Genomic DNA, 24,962 nt, shown 5'->3' with positions numbered 1-24,962 from the left:
ATTGAAGAACAAGGAATTTTCTGAAAATAATTTGAAAAAAAAATTAAAGATTTATTTTCCAGCGCAGGCCTCAAATTTTGCAAGTACGACATTCGCACAAGCGATGAGAATCAATTTGGTATGCTGTTACTCTCCCACTCGATCCTACAGAAAGGAGGGACGTTGACAGAATTGAAATGTGCAGATAATAATTCCTGTTCCTTTTTCACCTTTGTTAAAATGGATACAAGAGATGATAGAAAATCCATCGACGGTGTATCAAAATGCTGAAAGAGACTTTACATTCATTCCATTTTCAGTTTGAAGAAGTTAAGGACAGCCACATGGAGGGAAAGAAGAAGAGGAAGGAGGAATAGGTTTGCTTGTTCGATTCTCATTTATTGCTGGTCAATGGCCCATCATCTTGCTGCTGCTGATGCTGCTGCTTTTGTTGTTGTTGTTGTTGTTGTTGTTGTTGTTGATGATGCTGCTGCTGTTGCTGATGCTTCTGTTGTTGTTGTCTGAACTGATGAAGGATTTCACGAATTTTTCGCTGAGCCGTCTGCAACCACAGACCGGGTCAAAACAACATCTGTAAATTGGCACAATGGATGTAAATGCATCTAAATTGCAAATGCACAATGGATATCTTATGACACTGGGTTATGCTATTTAACACATCTGCACATTTACATCATGGTTGAAATAGTTTTGTAAAGTCAAAGAAATTAAAATTAGTGGATATACTCATCTAGGAGGGGCTATGGGACACAATGGCATTTGACAGGATGGAGGGTCATAGAACAATATCCAGTTTGGACTGACATCCCAACCATCATATTGACATGATATCATCCAATGTGGCAAACACTAATAAAGAAGTTTACTTTTGACTGGGCTGAAGGGAATATAAGTAAGCGAAAACCATAAGCAGAATTTAAAGACTTAGAATTATACCAACTGTTTCATGATGTGAGAGGGAGAGAGAGAAAAGAGTATACCGGACAGACAGATGTTATCGTATTGTTTATGTAGATGTGCCTTTCTGCACCCACCACCCATGCTACTGGATCAGTAATGGGAATTAGCTACACATATCTTCCTCCCAAGCTCAAGTAAAAATCTATACGTGTGTGTGTGTGTGTGTGTGTGTGTGTGTGTGTGTGTGTGTGTGTGTGTGTGTGTGTGTGTGTGTGTGTGTGTGACAGTGTGTCAGTGTGTCTCCTCCACAACTCCAAAACTATAAAACCTAGCAGCCTGAAAGTTTGCATGCATACTAAGAAAACTCCAAGGAAGTGCAAGAGTGAAAAATGGTTGTTTAGGTTAATTAAAACACCCATTTTGAAGATAATTATTGGCCTTATTTAATTATATCCATTATCAGGTGATCCTCGGCCACATTGCTCTCTGGGGTCTTTAGGCATATCCTGGGTGACCTCGCTGGGGTTTGAAGCTGCCATGTTTTTTGGCCTGCTCAACCATGATATGATTTTGAACAGGCCGCAACACTTTATTGACGATAAAGTTTTTTGTTTTCACTTTCCTCCCTCATATTATTGAATACATGTTCATCATAGCTATAAATCGTTATATACATTGCTTTTGGAAGTACTATAGTTTTCAAATTAGGAGCTTGGAGCGATTTCATGCATGATATGATATGATTTTCCACGATCTACTCTCATTGACTAATTAAAGTATATCATTGAAATATTATTATGGTTTTGAGGATCGGATATCATCCGGACTAAATAAATGTCAATCTGTTGTGAAATCTGATGAGTTAAAGAAATAACAAGCATTATAACTAAGCCGATATAACGATTTACATCACGCAAAGCTGTGTTCACTCCTTCCCCATGTGTACGTACACAAAAAAAATGTGAAATTTCCAAAGAATTAAAGTTACCTTTTTCTACTGTGGAGAATTATATTTAGTGATCAAAAAATTTAGAAATGTGCCAAAATTAAGCAGCTTCATTGAGCTATATGATTTAATGCATTCACTGCTAGACCTCGTGTCCTATTCTCCAGAGGGCCTGCCTATCCATAGTGTCTGCCAGTTCTGTGTCTATATTTTAGGAGGCTTTGCAAGGTGCTCTCCAGGTAATCAAAGTAAATCTGGTAATAAAAACAAAACAAAAACGGATGTTAAAAAAAAACAACTTATAACGTTTGCGTGGACCACAAACTTATATACCAAGACAGACGTGCACAGACGAGCGGGCAAGATGGCGGATCATCTACAATGTTTAATACATGGGCGATTGAACTTTGCGATGTCTCCATGGTTGTTCTACGTTAAACAGCAACTCTTTTGTGGATAAATTCATTATTTGAATGAATTCATTTTATTTCATTAACTGCTGCATGCGTAGCAAAGAGCAGCTTTTAAGTTAAAGGGATCTTATATGATATGTAGCGATAGCCCTGCCAACCTTTCCTTATCATCCATTTAATTGGTGTGCTTGCATGAGTGCTTAAGCCACTTGCCGAACGCCTGCCAGTCGATAGCAGTACCGCGCTACGTCCTGAGCTAATCGTTCACTCACTGCAGACGCTTTTGCCCTCCACATCATTCAGAGTGAGTGGTTCGTGATATAAACATTGCAGATAATCTGCCATCATGTTTGCTCGTCACCCTGAGCGAGTGGTTCGTCCTCCGTCATCCTGAGCAAGTTCTTGTGAAATAACACCCAATTCCCGAGCCGTTTGTAGTATTAACGCATTTTCGAAATTACCAAGCCAATTTTTATCCTCCGCCGCGTGGCGGAAGGGGGATATTGTTATCACCCGGGTCGTCTGTCCGGCTGTCTGGCTGTCCGTCCGTCCATCCGTCCGGCTGGCTGGGCGTCAACATTTATAGCTGTGAGTGTGATAACTCATAAACTGTTTGCCATATCGATTTGAAATTTGGGTTACACATGTACCACCTGAAAAGGAAGAGCCCTGTTGATTTTGGGCGCGGCCGGATCCAAGATGGCCGACTGGGGCGGTCGTCTGACTGGCTGGCTGGGCGTCAATATTTATGGTGTCAACATTTATAGCTGTGAGTGCGATAACTCATAAACTGTTCGCCATATCGATTTGAAATTTGGGTCACACATGTACCACCTGAAAAGGAAGAACCCTATTGATTTTGGGCGTGGCCAGATCCAAGATGGCCGACTGGGGCGGCCATCTTGAACCAAATGTTTTTTCGCCATATCGATTTGAAATTTGGGTCACACATGTACCACCTGAAAAGAAAGAACCCTATTGATTTTGGGCATGGCCAGATCCAAGATGGCCGACTGGGGTGGCCATCTTGCAAAAATGTTTTTTGTAATAAATGGAAAACCGCTCATCTGATTTCAATTATTTTTCAATGGAGAGGGATTCCCCGTCTCTGATGGTATATATTTTTTCCACCCATCACATGCAGCTGTTGATAAAGAATAATGTTTGGAACATATCCCTGAAATGTCTATATAAATGCAACATTTTGATTTTGGTGAAAACTACTCAAGGTTCTAGGGGCTGTATACATTAAGTACTGCAATTGGCAATCACATTGACTCCAACCTGATTCCCCAAAAATTGCCGATATTGGCTGTGTGTGTGTGTGTGTGTGTGTGTGTGTGTGTGTGTGTGTGTGTGTGTGTGTGTGTGTGTGTGTGTGTGTGTGTGTGTGTGTATGTGTGTGTGTTTGTTCATAAAGCATAACATATTCTCTCTGCTAACTCCCCTACCCTCAACGATCTCTCTGTCTCTGTCTCTGTCTGTCTCTCATTCTCTCTCATCCCTGCTCTACCCCCTCCCAATTCAGTGGAGTGCCGTCCTCCCACATCTCCTGTCTCACTCTCCCCTCCCCTCTCCCTCTGTCTCTGGACATATCCAGACATTTATGTCTGGATGGGGTTTGTCTCTGGACGTGTCCGAGCGGTGTTTGTCTCTGTCCAGCTTGGCTCCGCACGTATCCTGGCGGTATTATGCCTGGATGGTAGTTCGTCTCCGGACTTGTCCGGACAAGAGTTTGTCTTTGGACCGTGTTAATAGTATGATTGGTAGGAAATGGATTTCAGACATTATTTTGTTTCAATCTTCACTGTTATTCCATGCAGAAACATTTTGATGAAACAGTATAGATCGTAATTAACGCTCCACCGCACGTCTGCCTTCCCTTCGTCTCACCTCAAACTGTCTTCCCTTCCCCTACCCTTCCTCGCTCCCCTCTATCCTTTCCCCTCCACCTCTTTACCCTACCCCCCTCTTTCTCCCCCCCCCTTTAGTATTACCGTCAGCAAAGCACCAGGTGGTATTTTCTAGTAAATTAATAAAATATGGTACCTTTCACAACTTGCTAAACCCAAAGAGAAAGAAAGTAGGATCGTGGATCAACACCGTGCAACATCATGACCATGACACCCTCCCCCATTGGTGAGGATAGACACCTCGTCTATCCTCACCAATGAAGTTGCACAATTCATGCTCTGATGTTCACAAAGGCTCCTAAGGTAAATACAAGCCAATGGCATCTTGAGCTGTGTATATTCTTCAAAATGTACCTCCCAAATGGAACTGTATCTCCCCAAATATACAATTTCTTTGTTTACAAAAGTTGAGGTAAAGCACAATTTGGGTTATCTTCATAAAATCCAACACAGAGAATCTCTTCAAGCAAAAGTAACTTTCTTTATTGCTATGGAAAAGTATGATGACATGATCCCTTCAAATGAGTCTCAAAATAATTGCTCTTAACTCAGACATACCTGGCTAGCAAAGAAATGCCCTCCTATTTTTACAATAACTTGGTCGTCCTCATCTGGAACTTGGTCTCGAGGTACGACAACGTCAGCGCTCGTCAAGTTCTGCAGCTCATTCACCTGTGGGCCGGTGCAAAGCAAAGGTCCTGGCTTGTTGCATCACAAACATGGGAATACTTCACAACAATCCTCTGCCATGAACAGCTTCACCAACGTCCTCACCGTTTTACCACCCTTGCCAATGACTCGACCAGCAGCTGGTGCAGGAACTTTGATGTGAGCTTCCAGCTTCACTTCCTCTTTGGGTGTGAAGAAGTTTTCCTCCTTCAGCTTCCCAAAGATCCGACCTTGGGCCTGGTTCATGAGTACAGTCAAAGGGAATATTAAATGTTATGATGTCTGAGAAGTCTGTCATTTCCAAGGCTCTTACTCCATAATCCAGACCTGCTTCACCTCTATGAAAACAGTAGTTGCAAAACTTTGCTAATGTATGATCATCCATGTTTTGTAATCTATTTAAGTACATGTTACTTACCTCTATTAATCAAAACTTTTCTTCTTGCCATGTTTTTGTGAAAGAAATTGGACATAAACATTAGATCTTCCTTCTATATCCTCTCTTATCAAAAACGACTATACAGCTGACTCTGCTTGAGATAAAGCAAAAGTTCTCAACATGGTGTTTTCTTCCAAAGCTCGTGAACTCAACATATCCCTGCCTATCCCCACCTTACCCACTCATACTCACTTTTCACTCAAAGGGAGAGAAAGTTCTGGTAAGCCTGGACTCTGCCTCTGCAAAGGACCAGATTGGTATTTGTGCCCATGTCCTCATGCTCTGCTGCTCTCACCTAAGTATTTCATGAACTAACGAGGCCTGACTTTCGACTGGAGCTATTTAGGGTAGACATCTGTAATGTCTTCATGGTGCTGGCAATAATTTCCCTACTCTTTGAGAAAAAAAAAACCATGGGCTCAGGGTCCACCAGCTAATTCAAGTGGACAGGATATTGGCTTCACGTCCATCTAAGGGATGGCGTACTTTGTGATGCAATTCTCTGCCTATGAAGCACCAATCTGACAGTTTCGTCGGGAATCAAACCCAGGCGAGACATCTTAGAGTGCCACCTCTGCACCATCCTGTCAGACACTCTTACACACTAAATGTGTGAAACAGATCCTCAACTACAGCCTTACTTCAACTACAAGCAAAGTAATGGAATCCATAATTGCAACTGACAGTCTTTCCTTTCTCAAACAGCCTGATCTCTGATCATCAGTTTGAATTCTGTCTTGTTCAGTGAACTTTGGATATGTTTCTGCTTCTCTCCCTCTCAACAATGGAGGCCCTGTATCTGGACATATCTTGGGCATTCTCGACACAGTTAAATGATGCTCTGCTTGCCAAGCTTTCTGCCTATGGAATACAAGGCCACCTTCTTTCTTGGCTTTCTGAATTCCTCCACTCGCACTGTCAGTGCATTTCTCTCCACCGAGTCCTTCAAAGTCCTCTACCAGTAGAGACCGGAGTGTCTCAGCAAAGCATTATGGGCCCAGTCCTGTCACTCATTTACATTTATGACCTATCCTATGCTCCGAAAAGCCCTTTCCTCTTTGCAGATAATTCTATAGATAGGCAATCAGCAGTTGCTTCCATTTCTGCTGATCTGGAAGGGAACGGATGCTGTTCTGACACTTGAATACTACTCATTGAATCCTGAAAATCTCACATTCTTCACTCACCCTCAAGAATGATTGATCAAACCGATCTACATCTACTTCCACAATCAACTGCTGGAAGAAGTTTAGTCTCTAAAACTATTTGGGCTTGCCATCAGAACTTCTATAACCATACACAGCCAGAAGTTGCTGGATACTGAAAGAATGTTCCTTATCCGGAAGCACCAGAATTTCCCTGAACACTCGTCAGCTTTACACAGGCTGCAAAATCCAACTTAAATATTACTACTTGTCCCATTTTTACTCAACTCTTATACTTATAAGTAATATCAAGCCCAAACAAGCATTACATAGTCATATATAATAACCAATTTGTTCCATATTGCATTATAGGTATAATCCGGTGTGTGTATATATATATATATATATATATATATATATATATATATATATATATATATATATATATATATATATATATATATATATATATATATATATATATATATATATATATATATATATATATATATATATATATATATATATATATATATATATATATATATATATATATATATATATATATATATATATATATATATATATATATATATATATATATATATATATATATATATATATATATATATATATATATAATATTGGTAATAGGTACTGGAATCAACACTTGTTGCAAGCAAGACTGTTCATCATCCATTCATTCAACCCCTTATGTGAGAAATATTACAACAGCAGGCAGATAATTTGCTACAAAGTTACACATTCCACAGCACATGGTACTTGTCAGTCCTGAAAATACCCAGAATGCTTTTCAGAGAGGTGACACCACTTCACACAACCATTGCCAATAGCATTCGACAAACTTTCAGCAATCTCTTTCTTTTACAATTATCAACACAAAAAGTGCAGGGAAAATTTGAACGCTTAGATGACTAGAGGTGTTTGAGATAATCTGAAGCAGTAGGCATCTCTGCATTAAACCTCTACCCTCTCATCATTCTCTGTTCACGAGACAAGGGGGACGAGGTTATAAAATGGCAGCAAATAACCTGTGTTCAGCGATGCTTACCTTAAACTGGGCTTCTGGAGGACCTGCAACAATTACCATTCGCTCCTTTGCATCCGGACTCTCAGCTGGAGCAATCTTCAACACAAGACAAAATAGCATACAAGAAATCAAATGGGTTTGAGAAAATGTGGAGAGAATCCATCCTTTTGTCACCAAAAATTGTGCCATACATTGAATAGGCGGTCGTGGGTGCTACCTTGATCGAAGCTCCGGAGAAGCGCGAAAGCTGTTTGATGTGCTGCCCTTTTTTTCCAATCAGTGCCCCCACTGCCTGAGCTGGAATGAAGAGGTACACAGTCTCCTGCTCAGGGGTTTGTTGCTTTACACCCGAAAAAGCCGCAAAGAACAGGGGTGGGAAAGCCAGGAAGAGGAAAAGTGCAGTTAGATGTAGATTTGGATTAGTTTATTAAACCACCCAACAGGATGCTGGCAATCACAAAATAATGAAGAAGATTACATATTAACGTGACCCTGCAGTTGTCCCATATTTATAATTTTGGAAGTAGCATCCCACATTTTGGCTTTATTACAGGCTGCGTGTCACAGGGTCTATGACAGGTTGCATGCGTGTTCGGAATTTGTGAATATTTATCCATTTTATACAAAGCATTGTGATATCAGAGCATTTGCTCACATGTATGTAATGGACATTTTAAAATCATGATAATGCCAGACGGTGGCCCCTGGGATGAAATCCATCAATACAGAAAAACATTTGGTGGGAAAGGGAGCAGGAGAAATACACGACAAAATCTGTTGAATTTTGAGGCATCACAGTTATAGCATCCTCCGCTCTCAGTCTGGGAGGTCAGCGGTTCAATTCTGAACCTTACCGAGTCAAAACAAACACTTTAAAATGGTATGTGCAGCTTCCTCACTGGACACTGCATTTAAATAATGGAACATGGACAAACCCCATATGTTGGCATCCATGGGCAGGAAGAAATTCCTCAATGGTCCTGCTGAGTATTGAGATCAGCGATCATAAAAGATGATGTCACTGATACCCAGAGTGCTCTGGGAAGTGACGTTACTTCCCCCAAGCTCAGTGGCCGTGTTTGTCTGAAATCACGTCCGGTGTTGTCTCACATATCTGTCTGCATGCATGTGCGTGATCTGTGTTTGAGCTCCAACACGAGCCTTAGACCCCCCCCCCCCAAAAAAAAAATGAAAAGAAAATATGGATGATCAATACATTGATTATACCATTTCATGTACTCGTTACATATGTAATTAATTGCTCGATCCAATTGTTATCAACTATTTCAATTCACCTCATAAGAAAATAAAAATGAAAAGGGCATTTTTTGTTGCAAAGATGATGCATTTCACCAAAAAGAATGCCTTTTCCAAAAAGGATGATAGGGGTACCTGAGGTGACTTTTCATCATGAAAATGGCACCAAATCTATCTTATAAATACACCACATGGCCAATAGTATGTGGACAGCCCTTCTAATTAGTTGATTCGGCTATTTCAGCCACACCCATTGCTAACAGTTGTATAAAATCAAGCACACAGCCATGCAATCTCCATAGACAAACATTGACAGAAGAATGGGTGGCACTGACGACCTGTGACTTTCAATGTGGCACTGTCATAGGATGCCACCTTTCCAAGTGAGTTCGACAAATTTCTGCCCTGCTCGAGCTGCCCCGATCAACTGTAAGTGCTGTTATTGTGAAGTGGAAACGTCTTGGAGCAACCACAGCTCAGCCGCGAAGTGGTAGGTCACACAAACTCACAGAACGGCACCGCCGAGTGCTGAAGTGCGTAGCATGGAAAAATCGTCTGTCGTCGGTTGCAGCACTCACTAACGAGTTCTAAACAGACTCTGCAAGCAACGCCAGCACAAGCACTGTCCATCGAGAGGTTCATGAAATGGGTTTCCATGGCCGAGCTGCCGCACACAAGCCTAAGATCACCATGTGCAATGCCAAGCGTCGGCTGGAGTGGTGCAAAGCTCACCACCATTGGACTGGAGCAATGGAAATGCGTTCTCTGGAGTGATGAATCACGCTTCACCATCTGGCAATGCGATGGACGAATCTGGGTTGGGTGGATGCCAGGAGAACGCTACCTGCCCGAATGCATAGTACCAACTGTAAAGTTTTGTGGAGGAGGAATAATGGTCTTGGGCTGTTTTTCATAGTTCGGGCTTGGCCCCTTAGTTCCAATGAAGGGAAATCTTAAAGCTACAGTATACAATGACATTCTAGATGATTCTGTGCTTCCAACTTTGTGGCAACAGTTTGGGGAAGGCCATTTCCTGTTTCAGTATGATAATGACCCCATGCACAATGTAAGGTCCACACAAAAATGATTTGTCGAGATCGCTGTGAATAACTTGACTGGCCTGCACAGAGCCATGACCTCAACTCCATCAAACACTTTTGGGATGAATTGGAACGCCGATTGCGGACCAGACCTAATCGCCCAACATCAGTGCCCGACCTCACTAATGCTCTTGTGGCTGAATGGAAGCAAATCCCCGCAGCAATGTTCAAACATCTAGTTGAAAGCCTTCCCAGAAGAGTGGAGACTGTTATCGCAGCAAAGGGGGGACCAACTCCATACTAATGCCCATGATTTTGGAATGAGATGTTGGATGAGCAGGTGTCCACATGCTTTTGGTCATGTAGTGTATTTTCAATTGTTTGTGTGTTTGTTTGTGCATTTGTATGTTCTTCTTTCACGGCAGAGCTATAGCACCTAGAGGTCCTGAATTTTGGATGTAGTTACTTCAGAACCTGGGCAAGGTTTTAAGCTACCACACATTGGCCTTGACTCCGTTTTGAGGCCACCAAAGGCAAGTGTGTATTGGGATGTGGGGTCAGGCAGTGCTGCCACTGTTCTGAAGGCAAAAGGTAACAACTAAAGGCCAATAACCCTGTGGCTTTTCAATGTCCAGCATGTCCTGAAACCACCGCCAGGAAATTTGCCCCTGCTGGGCAGTGCTGGATAGCCCCTGCTATATATAAATATATACATATATAAAATCATACCCGGGTCAAAAGGAAACGGTTCAGTTTGGCATTTTTAATATAAAATAGGCAAAGCCAAGAAATGAACAAAACCCATTAGAATTACTCTTTATAATACCCTTTTAGTCCGGCAAATGTGTGAAATATTCTGGTAGTTTTGTGCCTTTGATGATACAAGCATGAAATTTGGTACACAGTTATAGCATACCCTTAGGAAACATTTTGGATATAGGGACATTCCAGATTATGCCTAGGGTCAAAATGGTGGCCATTTTACAAAATGGCTGCCACGAATAACAAATTTTGCCTGCAAGGTCAGCAAAGTCATATGTGCTTGGTGCAAAACACAATGTAGTGAGTATAATATGATTATTATCAACTAGTATGCACATGCTTCATTATCTACTTCATATTTGACTAAAAAATGCATCTATGGTGGTCTATGAGGGACACAGATAACAGTTTACCATCGCAATAATGCATGGCTGGAACAAGAGCTCTGCAATATGATCATGCATGTGAATGTTACCTGAATATTGTTTCTGGAAATATAAATAGATCAAAAATCAAATTTGGTGAAAGGAACTTAGACTCCATGAATATTTCCATTATTAATTACATACTGGTAGCTGGCAATGTCACGATTAAATGCATAAATTTGCGAAATCGATATTGATGTACTCACTGTATTAATTTTCATAATTGCAGAATAGAAATGTTCAAACTACAATGGTGTGTTCATATTGATTTGGGTTTAACATGGTCCTGTCCAGCGCAAAGAAATAATGTATGGTGGCCTATTGGGGACATCGAGTGACAATCACCCAAGATCGCCATTGTGTATATATGCATCTCCTCTGGGCTGGGGTTCGTAGTTGAAAACATTTTAACTCTGCTATTCTGTTTTCAGATGATAACTCCACTGTAGTGTACCCAAAGACTAATCCCCTGCTTGGTGATGGTTCTTCCCAATTTTACAGTGACTGATTGGTGGTGGTTCAAGACAATGGCCAAGCATTTCAAACTATTAGACCCCCAGCAGCGAGGGCCAAGTACATCTGTTACATCAATTAACCAGACAGACTGGAACCTATGTGTGCTGTGTCAGATGGACACCACTGAGCCTCTTCATTGTCCAGCTGACTCTAAGCGAAGCACAGGAGGGTCTGGATATCAGACTCTGGCAGACAACCTCCTCAGGTTCAGTGAGATCGACTGCTTGCCAAAATCTCTCGACATGACCCGCTTGGACGATGGTGAGGGATTGAGTCCACCTTCCAGCACCACAGGGCTAAGTGGCATGATTCGTGCAGACTACAATACAACAAAACTCAATTGATTCAGGCAGAGAAGAGGAAAACAACCAGTGGAGATACCGAAGGCGTGGCTCGAAAGTATACCCGTCAGAGTGTCGATCCGTACAGTAGACACTGATGTCGTGGTCCTTGCGGTGACAGCAGCTGGACGTCTGGACATTGATGAGCTCTGGGTTGCTTTTGGTACAGGAAAGAACTTCAGGTTCTTGGCAGCTCACGAGATGTCTGTGGCACTGGGACCTAACAAGTGTCGAGGTTTGCCATTCTTCCATGCCCTCACTGGATACGACACCGTTTCAAGCATCGGAGGCAGGGGGGAAGAAAAAAGCATGGGAAACCTGGAAAGCCTGTGATGAGGTCACTGATGTCACTGCAGCATTCTGTGCCTTGGCTGCCACGCCAACTCCTTCAGCCGTAGATGACCACATGGATGCACTGGAGCATTTTGTTGTTGTGCTCTATGATCGCACCAGTAGCCAGGAACATGTCAATGAGTGTCGCAAGCATCTGTTCACCCAGAATGGCAGATCAATAGATGCTCTCCCACCATCTCGTGAAGCCCTGAAACAGCACATCAAGAGAGCTACCTACCAAGCCGGCTACTGTTGGGGCCAGATGATGGTGTCCACACCAGAGCTCCCATCGCCCAGTGACTGGGGGTGGGTTCACACCGATAATGGCTGGGACATATACTGGACAACCCTCCCAGAGGCAACTGAGGCATGTCGGCAACTACTAAGGTGTGGCTGCAAAAAGGGATGCAGAGAACAGTGCAAGTGTGTCAAGGCTGCACTCCAGTGCACAGCTCTATGTCACTGTGGTGGGGAGTGTACAAGAGAGTAGAACTGGGACAAGAGAGATCACAGATGATAATTATGTAACATGTACACATGTATCCATGCATCATAGTAGACTCTGTTACCTGGATCTAGAGGTTCCACTGTATAATTTTGACTCTGGAAGTTGATGTTAGGATCAAACAGAAGCACTTCCTCTGAGTTCAAGAGTGTTAAATGAACAACAGTCATTCCATGGTGCTTGATAACAGTTTTTTGAAGAGTTTGTTGTAGAAAACCATCCAAAAGTGCAAAATGCACCAAAAAATGACCAAATAAATGGTTTATTCACGCTTTGTCACCTTTATTTGCTATTTCTTATTTGCTAGAATCTATATTTAGTTAAATAAAACCACTGGTATGCTTCTTAAATATAGTTGTATCCACATGTATCCTCCTTGTACAACACAAAATCGGCTATTTTGTAAAATGGCCGCCATTTTGGCTCTGGGAAGAATCTGGAATGTCCCTATATCCAAAAATCTTTGTAAGATACTGCCCTAGCAGTGTGCCAAATTTCATGCTTGTATCACTAAAGGCACATTTTTTTCACATATCTGCCGGACTATTTAGAACATTTAGAATTATCCTTGAGAATTAAACACTGTGAGTTAGAAAGATTCTTCTTTTTCATTTTTGATGGACAGAAGGAAGGACATGGTCAAATATTGAAGTGGCTTCACCACTTAAATATAGGGGTATTCCCCTGTGCTCACCTGGTAGAATCAGGAAACCACTGGTAGGCGTGGATGACACACAAAATACGTAAATTAGCCAATGGTTTGAACAAACTTTGAAAGCACCATGCAGTGATAATGCATACCACGTTACATCAAAATCAGATAAATACCTTTTGAGAAGTCAAAAGTGGCGATCCCAGAATCGTAACGACCTTTGACCTTGAAATTGACCTCCTTGATATGCAATTTTTTTGATGGGATATGCAAGGCATCAGGAGGCCTTGGTCAGAAGTTCCCCAAAGTTTGATCAAAATAGGACTATTAGTTTTAGCATCATGGGTGATGAAGGTTGTGGTCAAGTTTCATTGAAATTGTGTGTGTAGTTTCGGAGAAGAAGACCTGCGTGTTTACATACTGACTGACTGACGGACACTGCCCGATGCTTATACCTCATCTGAACTATGCTCCAGGTGAGCAAAAAAAGACCACTTTGAATAAAGAGTGCCTTTCTCCGGGATTCTTTGAGAATTTGGCTTATCCGCACCTCTCCGGATGCTCTAACTACTTCTTTGACAATTTTGTATTTTTCTTTCTGTTAGCCCATCCCCTGATACGGCTTACCAGTGGGATATAAAACGTAAACTGTTCAGCCTGGTGGAGGTGTGTGCTCCACCAAGTGCCGTTCTAGTGACCTCCACCCCAGAATGTGGGTGGAAGTTATGTTTTCACCACTCTTGGCTCTATCCCTTCCAGGTTTCTGCAGGGTGTACATGGTCTGCCAGCAAACCTCTTCTGGTGAAACTCCCAAATCCAGACCCATTGCTAACCGACACTCATTTGTTCCTTTATTCTCTTGCATGTGGAACCAAGTTCCCCAGTATGTTGAGTCCCATTCTTCACTCTAGCGCTTCAAGACAGATGTTCACTGCTACCTCAGGTAATCCCCCAAACATATTCATTATCTTTTCTACCCCTTCTTCTTTTATTCAATGGCCACAATTATTCCCACGTTCTTGTAGGGTTGGCCAGGGGAAGAATTTGCCCAAAGTTTTTCACGAATTGGCTGGCCAGGCCTGTCACTTGACAAAGTAGTTAGGACAGGAACTTGGAATGGTGTGGGTGATAGCTCGCCGAGTCTTCGCGAAATACACTGTGAGATCTTTAACATCCACCAACTAATGGCAGCAGAAGGGACGCCAGTTTCACGGCCATCCGAGGGATGACACACATTGGTGAATCACCCCTGCCTGTGAAACACTAATTTGACAGTGTGTAGGTGAGCCGAGATTCAGTCAGGCGAGACATCTTAGAGGCGAGTGTGCGTACCTCTCGGCCATCCTGCTAGCCCATGATCTATTCCATTGCAAATAACCCAATTCCCTGAAGCACTCCTTTTCCCCAAGTTTTTGTGATTTTCCCCCCCTCTTCTTCACCACTTTCATTTGTTCGTTGTTGGTTGGTTTGTTCCTTTTCTGTTTCATCCCCCAATTTCCCCTTCCTCGTCTTACTGTGTTTCATTCAGTTTGTGTGCAGCTTTTTCACACCCCCATGTGTCATTCACCCCCTCCCCTTGATCTCACTCTCACTTCTACTCTGCTGGTGGTGTTTCCCCTTTATACAAAAATATATATTAAAAACACCAATTCATCTCATCTCCACCAATCAGATCATTTCTTATAATGGGCACAGTCAGCAAGACAGCTCATTATGATACATAAATATCCAATATGGTGGGCACCAGTGAAAGGCAAATCGACTCAAAATCATCCCAAAGCTCGACTTATTTACTGCATATATTGATAAAAAAAACATGTCAAAAGTGACCCTGTTTACTGCTGTCAGTTGGCAGGTGTGCGTGAATGTGTATGCAAGTGGAAGAGTCTCATTGAGAGCACTGAGAAGTGAATGAATCTTGTATATGTTGACCTGTGGATGAAAGCTTTGCCTGATGTCAGGCAAAGCCTTCTCTGTCGTGTATCAATAAGTTCTGCCGTGTGGGTCGAGTGATGCCCATCTTGTATCAATGCGTGCCATGTGGGTCGAGTGATCCCCATCTTATATCAAGTGCTGTTTGTAGTCTCCGTAATAATCTAGATTGGATCTGAGCCCGACTGTGTGGCATCTTTTTAACAACCGATGTGGTGGCAGCATTTCATCTTGTGCCTTTGAATCAAGGTATCCTGATTAAACCAAACAGGTGAGCATCGGCACAAGGAGAGGATTTGTGATATTTTTCGTTTAACCATGGTTGAAATGAGGGTGTTCGAAGAGGGTGGCCTACAGTCGAGCACCAACATTGTGGCCTCTCTCAAAAACCGAAACTGTGACATCGTTCAAAAGCTGGCGACAGAAATTATTGTACATTTTAGCAGTGAATCCGAACTTTGCTGCATTCTTTTTGGATGATGTCAATTGGGTTAAGAAGGCTGCTGCTTCCCCACTCAGTGGTTTTGCAGATGATGAGGCTGAGAATCGGAATGGTTGGACAGCATGTCGTGGGAAGGAAATACACCACATCCCACCTTCCCACTTGCCCAGCCTCACTCAGTTTGACATGGAGGACATTGGATGAGAAATCTCACCATATGTAATGTAACATGGAGTGCTGTGCTGAGCTTGCTTGGAGTTTTACTACTTGTATGGAACTAAACCTTCAAGTTGATGAACTGGATTCAAAGCTCTTATCTATGGAGGTAAGATTTTATTTTCCTATTTTCAGTTTGATTGAAGCATAGACTCATTGAATAATGAAATCACTTAATTAATACATTATTATTTTCTCTCACAGAAAATTGTATCTGAAAATACCGATTTTGCCACAACTTGGGGTGAAATTGTTGGCTTGGTTGAAGACCTTGTGAGCGACCAAGACCCACAGAACGAGCTAGGCCTTGAGTGGGATGAGCTTGCTTGTAGATCAACTACTTGTATGGAACTAAACCTTCAAGTTGATGAACTGGATTCAAACCTCTTATCTATTGAGGTCAGATTTTATTTTCCTATTTTCAGTTTGATTTAAGCATAGATTCATTTAATAATTAAATAACTTAATTAATACATTATTATTTTCTCTCACAGGAAATTGTATCTGAAATACGAAATGAAAATACTGCTTTTGCCACAACTTGGGGCGAAATTGTTGGCTTGGTTGAAGACCTTGTGATTGACCAAGACCCACAGAACAAGCTCGACCTTGATGAGCCAGAATACAAGTTTTACCTTGGAGACTCACAAATTTTGAAAAAAAATCAGTAAATGAGTTCTGCCTTGATGGTTTAAATAACTTCATTGGAGACTCAGGAAAAGGGTTCTGCCAAGATGGTTCCAAATATGGGGCCTACCTTGGAGACTCACAAATTTTGAAAAAAATAGTAAATGAGTTATCCTTGGTGATTTTAAATATGAAACCTACCTTGGAGACCTCACAAATTTTGAAAAAATCAGTAAATGAGTTCTGCCTTGATGGTTTAAATAACTACATTGGAGACTCAGGAAAAGGGTTCTGCCAAGATGGTTCTAAATATGGGGCCTACCTTGGAGACTCACAAATTTTGAAAAAATCAGGAAATGAGTTATCCCTTAGAGACTTTGTAAGCTGGTTTTATTTTGGAGACTTGAAATGTGGGTTCTGGCTTGATAACTCACAATGTGACACATATCTTGGAATCTCAACAGGAATGTGGTTATACCTTGAAAACTTGGAAAGTTGGGTTTATTTTGGAGACTTGAAATGCTATCACTCTTTGGGATCTAAACCTATCGATGTAGTTCTTTGTTGGTTGGTGCTTGATGGGAGCAAGATCAAGAAAGTTCTGGGAAGAAAGTGCAGGAAAGTTCTTACTCCCCCTTTCTACGTCATCAAACCTGAAAGCCCAAAAAGACAGAATTGGAAGAAGAGAAAAAAAACATAAAAAATATATATATTGTTAGTTCTGGGAAGAAAGTGCAGGAAAGTTCTTACTCCCCATTTCTACGTCATCAAACCTGAAAGCCTTAAAAGACAGAATTGGAAGAAGAGAAAAAAAAACGTAAAATATATATATATATATATATATATATATATATATATATATATATATATATATATATATATATATGTGGAAATACATATTGAAAAACACATTGTGTTGGGCGAAGGTTGGGGTAAAGATTTTGAATGTGAGGGTTGGGTGGGGGTTGAGATTTTGAATGTGAGGGTTGGGGTGGGGGGTTGAGATTTTGAATGTGAAAGTTGGGGTGGGGGGTTGAGATTTTGAATGTGAAGGTTGGGGTTGAGATTTTGAATGTGAAGGTTGGGGTTGAGATTTTGAATGTGAGGGTTGGGGTGGGGGGTTGAGATTTTGAATGTGAAAGTTGGGGTGGGGGGTTGAGATTTTGAATGTGAGGGTTGGGGTTGAGATTTTGAATGTGAGGGTTGGGACACACACACACACACACACACACACACACACACACACACACACACACACACACACACACACACACACACACACACACACACACACACACACACACACATCAACAAAGACAAGTTAAACCTTGACTATTCAGTTGAGGATTCTGTGTTTTGGGTTCACAGATATAAGAATGTCCCCCCTTGACACACATTATATACGACAGATGCCACCTGTTATACACCTCGGACTTGGCCCTCGAGTGTTCACAACGGTGTATAGTAGGAGGGAGTGAAGCGCCAACCCATTGCTCCCATGGATATTATCTGCTTAGTTTTGTCTTTTGTAATTCCTGTGAATAAAATGAACTTAAAATCTCTTCCCCTTCTAAATCATATATCTTATAAGTCCAAGGAACCATATCTATTACATCAACAATTTAAAAAAGTTCGTTCGTCCATCGTTTAGTATAACCCTTTTCAAAATGAGATTTCCATCTATATATATTCTTATGATATCACCAACTTTGAACTTAGGTTTTCTGACATTAATCTCTTTTTCATATTTTAATTTTGTCAATGTTTCTAATGGTTTCATATTCATTGACGTGTGAATCATGTCATTATACCTATCCACAATATCCTGAATAAAAGATGACCATTGTTGTGAACTGAGTTGTGTGAATTTTTTATATAGTCTCTCTTTTAAGGTATGATTAAAACATTCAACAACAACGGCCTTTCCTTCATTAAAGGTACTGTAGAATGTAATACTGTTATTTTTTTTTGAAAATTCATAAATGTCTTGTTCTAAAACTCTCCACCCTCATCAGTCCACAATTTTTTTAAGGTTTTCTCTTACTTTTATTAAATATCTGTTGAAAGGCTAACATAAGAGTATTACCTGTTTTGTTTTATAAAGGGACAACCTACACGTATCTACTCCTCAAATCAATAACGGTTAAAGCATACTTGTACCCCTTATCATTATTGAGTTCAATCAAATCAGCGGACCAGATATAATCAACTTCCTTGGAATAAACCTTCCTTCTCTAAAACTTTGTGAATATTGGTTTATGTAATTCATCAGCTAATTGCTCTTCAATCTTAATGACATCATTAGAGCCCATAAATTTTTTGAATTTCCAAGTCCAAGTTTCAATTTAGCACTGATCATCTTCTTCACGATGAAACTATCAACTTTTTCTCTCAAGGTTGGATTTTGTATCAGAAACAAATTATACAACATTTCTCTATCGGCTTCATGCTTTTCTTCCAAAGTTGTGGTATTCCCATAATCAATATCGTGTCTCATGCACACTTCATCAACCCTATTGATGGGCTTACTCCATGATTTAGGATTGTCTGCCTCATCTAATCTTTTATCCAAGTTTGTGCCTGGACCACAGAAAGAATACCCTGGTAGATGTAATTCCCCTGGTATTGCAGTAGTTGTAAATTTACTTCCTGATAAAAACTTTTGTATATCTCCTCCACGTTTATGTTTGGAGATTAATTGACACTTTTTTGAATCACACACCGAACATGTACCTTTTTGTATAACCCTGTTATTTTTACTTTTAAAATATGAAATATTTTTAGTACTAGTTTTCTTTTTACATTTGAGACAATAACTCATTTATTTATGAGAAAAATTCCTACAGAGAGCGAAAACATTTTTAGTTTCCAACATGCACATTTGAATCTTAATTTTTAAAACTTAAAGAATCCTTAGAAACGTCTTTACTCTCTCCTCCATTTATTTAATAAAAAAATGAAAAAATTTAACCAAAGTCAATATCTTACCGATGACAATAGTCTTGTCGAAAATATTGCAAATAGACTTGTCAATTCTTTGTTTTCCTCTTCGGTGGGTTGATTTATTTTCTGTAATACCCCCAATCTTTTTTTAATCTCACTGGTTTCCATATTTTCATATTTATTTATTCTCGCTCTTTCCTCCCTCTCTTCCTTCTCTCTCTCCTCCTTCTCTCTCTTCTCTCTTTCCTCCTTCTCTCTCTTATCCCTCTTTTCCCTCTCCTCCTCTTTCTTCTCCCTTTCCTCCTTCTCTTTCTTCTCCCTCTCCTCCTTCTCTCTCTTCTCCTTTTCCTCCTATTCTCTCTCTTCAACTCCTTCCTCGTCCCTTACCACCCTTGAATCACTTACACCCCATAGAATATCATACATATATTCATCAGGATTTCTTGTTATTCCTGTATCCCAAATAATATTTTTTACAAACAGGAAACCAATACAATTTCTTTTGCATTTCTAAAAGAGCCTTATGTTTTATTAACTTTATAATTTTGTCATTATTTAACATTCTAATTAAATCCAAAGTTGTTGGTTTATCAACATCAGCAAAATGCCAATCTTTTATTGAAAATACCTCATTCTTATGTTGTATAACATATTTATTAAAATACCGAATACCCTTTTCTTGAAGGTATGCTTGGACACAGAAATTATAATTTTCTTGAAGTCTTCTTGCTGTCATTTATGTATTAGAAATATATGTTTGAATAATATTATGACACGAAACACCTCCCCATCTTCCCAGAGTTAAATCATTTTGTATTTCCCTACTTATTATATATAATCCTGTTTTTTCTGTTTTCATGATATAAACTATGGCAAAACCATTATTATATTTACCGTTATTAAATTCTTTTATTTGTTGTTTACTAATCGTGGCTCCACAAAAGTCATTCTCTATACCAAGTGGATAATATTCTTCCTTACAAGACTGATTTAATTGTTCCAGGTCTTTTAGGTCAATTTTAAATCAACAATTATACCCTAAATCATTCATGTCATACCCCCATTGTTCTATTCTCATACAAACGATACGCCCTTCTTTATAAAAATTTATTTGAATTCGAACTGTGAATTCTGTATGACCTGGAGATAAAATCAACACTTCTGTATCTTTGGAATACATGGCCGTTTTATTTAAGGATATATATATATATATATATATATATATATATATATATATATATATATATATATATATATATATATATATATATTGTGATAAATCGCTTAATCTCACCAAGTCATTCGCGGCAGTCGGGCTTGGATAATGTTTTAATTTATCAGCATTTTTCATTTTAATATTTTTGGTTATATTATATTTATGTCGTTCAGCCTGTGCCTTTGTGTTATAATTTGATAAATCAATATCCAGTTCTTGGGATACACCAAAGATAGAACCATCTTTACCAACATAAGTCATTTATATTAGATTAAAAATAATGTCATAAAATTTTTTATTTTTGTTGAGTTGAAATAACACATATAGACATAATTGACTACAACACTTGGGATTTAATTATTGGACTTGAAATGTTTGAAAAACACCATTCTGTAAGAATTTTTTGACTTCAACAAGTGGTGTAAGACCAAAACTATCAAAATAATATTTGTCTTGACTTAAAATTACAAACCCAATGAGAAACTTTCCCATTATTATCTTCTAAGTTCATAATAATATTCTTTGTATGTTTAGGCACGTTTTTTAATTCATCTCTCATACAAATAACCACATTATGAATTTTTAATTTCTTACAATATTTGACAAGTTGTAAATTTGATGTTGTATTCTTTCCAAATTCTTTAAACCACTCATCAATGCTCATTTATTTATTAGAAAGATATAATCCATTACCTCTTTTCGTTAATTTTACACCTGCTTGTGCGATAGAAGAAAGCATATCTCCAACTAACAATCTCGCTTTATCAGGCAGACCTTCAAGTTTTTCAGCAAAATCTACGATTACACCACTTCCACTAATTTGTTTCTCCAACTCTTTGTTATGTCTTTCCAATTATTTTTGAGCCCAGAGTTGAGCCTTTCTTTCGTTGGCGGTTTTCACCGCCGTTGAAATACCACGCGTCAATGCTCCAACCGCACTTAAACCAGCAAATAAAAGAATTAGAAACAGGAGAAATCCTTCACTCATCTCTCATTGAATATTTCTTCAACAATGGTTTTGTCATTTTAATTTTAAGTGAGCCAGTTTCGTTCAAGATTTTAACCTGTTCTCTTGTGAGCAAAACATCAATTCTTACTGCTCCTTTTCTCTGAATTGTATAAACGTTAATCGTACAAGGCTTTTGATTTTGAACACAAGATGATAGTTTATGAAGATTGATTTGATTAACATATACCCCAGTTGGTACTTTGCCACTCATTTATTGAACAAAAAATTATGTGAGACTAATCATAACACCATTATCTGTATTAATCTGTAATTCTGTTTCTTCCAAAAGCAAACAATATGTATAAACTTCTTCACTCTCTCCTCTTTCAATGTATAGGGAAGTATCCACTCGATTAGACTTTTCGTTTCCTTTTGAGCACTCAGGTCAAACGCATGGATTGTATACATTAAATGCTGTCATATCCAAAATAGGTTCTTTATTTCCATTACTTTCACACACCTTTTGGTAAGACTTGTATGCTTCAGCAAAATCATTTTTTTCCCAATTAATTTCCAATCTATCTCGTGGCTAAAATGTTCCATCAAGAGAAACATGAAGTTGTTTCACCTTAGCATTATCACTCAATGCATTATTCTTATCAGTAGCAGTATCACCATCTGGTTTTTTTTTTAAATGATCCACAGATATTGTGGCTTTCCTTCCAGAACACCCAAATTCCACGTGTAAGTGGTTTGGTTAAGTTTAACGTGTTGACATCTTCTTTTTAGGTATGATACACTGAGTGGTTTCTTTGAGTTAAGTCTTCTGTTCAACATCTCTTCTGTTTTAAGATTAGAAGTATATTCACTAATATACCAACTCATTTCATCAATTACAAATTTATTCTGATCACCAAAAGCACTAGCAACACCAAAAAGTAATCTATTTTCATTATCATTACTTTGTCGTTGAAATCTAATTTTAAGACCATACAGAACTTTATCATGATCAGAAAATCCAAATATACGTTTAAGAGGAACTGCCACAGTAAAACTATTTTCTGCTTTTGTATCATCAGTATACGTTCCTTTCCTTTGAGTATATCCAGGGTCTGTGGTTGTTCCCATTGACATATCAGGAATAAAACCTTTGACAGCCCCCTTTCCCATTCTATCACTGAATGTATATAGTGTAAATTTCATCATTTCAGATACAGCAGAGACATAATCAACCGCTTCAACTTCTTGTGTTCCAATGTACAAACGAACACTATCAAACATTTTCCAGAAGAAATCATTTACGAGTGCAGTGTTTGTGTTATTCCCAGCCTTAGTGAATGTAAATTTACACAACAAGAAACTTTCGGATAGATTCAAATAAGTCTGTTGATGAGTTATTTCAAAACTTTTTGTACCATTTGCGTTCCTGTCTGTTCCAGTTATTGCATTTACCTTGAAGTAATCTTTTTTAGTGAAGCTTGAGATGATAATAGTATCATCCAAATCAGAGATACTATCAATTGCTTCCATACTTGTATATATTTAGGAAAAAAGATGTTAAAACTTTTGAAACCCTGACCCAAGTATTTGAATTATTTTCTGTCGTTCTTGGGGGGACAACTGAGTTTTGCCTTTCTTAATGTCTTTAATTGCCTGTAATTTATGAGATTCATTTTGGGCATCTTTTATGCTCTTTACAGCACCTGCTACATTTCCCACAGCAGAAGCAGTTGAACCAATTAGGTCTTTATGTTTAAGAATAGTTGAACCGATACCCATTCGAGTATCAATTATCCCATCTCCTCTAAATGGATGTCCGACACCCCTTTGTCTCTTAGGTTTATAGTATCCTCTACCAAGATACATACCTTCACCCTTGTATTATGGGGAAAGAAACATCCCATCCCCTGTAATTATTTTATTATTTTCCCAACTCGTGTTTCCTCACAATAACCATCGTATTTATTTATTGGAAAACTTCACGTAGGTGAATTCTGATGGATATACCTTCTCCATTAAAAGAAATCATATGATTATCTTGGTCAGTTATCCTAAAATTTACTCTGTGTATGGTTTTTCCTGACACAGGGAGATAAACCAAATTTTTGGGTTCCATATTGAATTTATAACCAATTGGGGTTGAGTATGCGCGGAATGAAAATATTGTATTTGTTTTTATTCCATCATTATAAGCACCATCAATCAAATCACAGTGAATTAATACCGAATTTATTCCTGAGGATATTTGAATGACATTATCACTGTAAAACTTCCCATTAGTTTCAATCTTTTTTGAGGAGATACCCAATAACTCTCCAAATGAATTATCTATTGTGAAATCAACCTTGTAGTTATTTTTAAGTTTAATCGTTGATTTTGAAGTATGTTTTTGAATGTCTATAACAATATTTTTTGGTTCATCACCCTGTTATTTCATAAGACGAGCAATTTCGGAAGATACTTGAGAAATCCCATATGCTCCGGGTGAGACTCTTTTCGTTTTGTATCCACTTCCTGGATTATAACTAACCTTGTCATTTTTCTCAGTTATATTAAATATGGTATTATAACTTTCCATGGACAATAAAGATGCCTCATATTCTTTTGTTGGGTCAAGTTGTAGTGGGTATGGGAATGAAGATGTGTGGTCGCTTGTTGTGAAATTAAAACTCAGGATTGTGCTTCTCATCTTATTTCATATGAGATAAAATGTCTTTATATTGAGATTTATTAATTATTTTCATGTTCATCAACTGGTCTAAAATGGCTGATGCTTCATTAAAACAATTGTTATTTCCAGCCTTCTTACTACCTAACAACAATAACAGTCTATTAACTAATTGCGATGGGTCATTTGGAAGAAAACTAATACCTGAACCAAGGATACTTAAAGCCTGAATAATGTGTTTCTCCTTCTCATTCTTGCTACGTTTACCAGAAAGACTAACCCTATAATCAACAGAGTTCAGCAGATCAATATATACTATATCATCATTATTTTCCTTATCCAATGGTTTATCAAAATACTTTGATTCATTCCTCACAGTTGAAGCTTGTCTTCCATCTTTTGTGAGAAGAAACATTAATCTGGGGGTTAGTTTAACAGGGGGTTGAGCAGACCCCAAGAACCTTAATTCATCATTAAATATCAATACCTTTTCTTGAACAAGATGAAATATTGCTGGTTGTTCTGTTGGAATGAGTCCTGCTTTGGTTTTTGATTCCGATGAATATTCATTGTTTTGAAGAGCATTCACAATATAAGCAGGGGGGCGATTCATCTCAGAATGGTCTAATTCTTCCTCCATCATTTGACTGAAATCTTTTATC

At 39.1% G+C, this 24,962-nt stretch overlaps 1 protein-coding gene across 1 annotated transcript in view; it reads right to left on the bottom strand.

Moving 5' to 3' along the window:
* Positions 1 to 218: 218 nt before the first annotated feature.
* LOC147030295 (insulin-like growth factor 2 mRNA-binding protein 1) overlaps positions 219 to 24,962 on the bottom strand; it is a 129,113-nt gene continuing 104,369 nt past the window's right edge. The window contains exons 10-14 of the mRNA XM_085872176.1: positions 7,694 to 7,816; positions 7,498 to 7,572; positions 4,947 to 5,078; positions 4,731 to 4,844; positions 219 to 541 (exon numbers count right to left, since the gene is read on the bottom strand). Of these exons, the coding sequence (XP_085728302.1) occupies positions 374 to 541; positions 4,731 to 4,844; positions 4,947 to 5,078; positions 7,498 to 7,572; positions 7,694 to 7,816 (612 nt within the window). The 3' untranslated portion in view covers positions 219 to 373. The remainder of the gene's footprint in view (positions 542 to 4,730; positions 4,845 to 4,946; positions 5,079 to 7,497; positions 7,573 to 7,693; positions 7,817 to 24,962) is intronic.

This window comes from Eptatretus burgeri, chromosome 3, assembly GCF_056783735.1.
Source record: "Eptatretus burgeri isolate ZD-2024b chromosome 3, Ebu_testis_v1, whole genome shotgun sequence".
NCBI lineage: Eukaryota > Metazoa > Chordata > Myxini > Myxiniformes > Myxinidae > Eptatretus > Eptatretus burgeri.
This window is presented reverse-complemented; position numbering and strand designations above follow the sequence as displayed.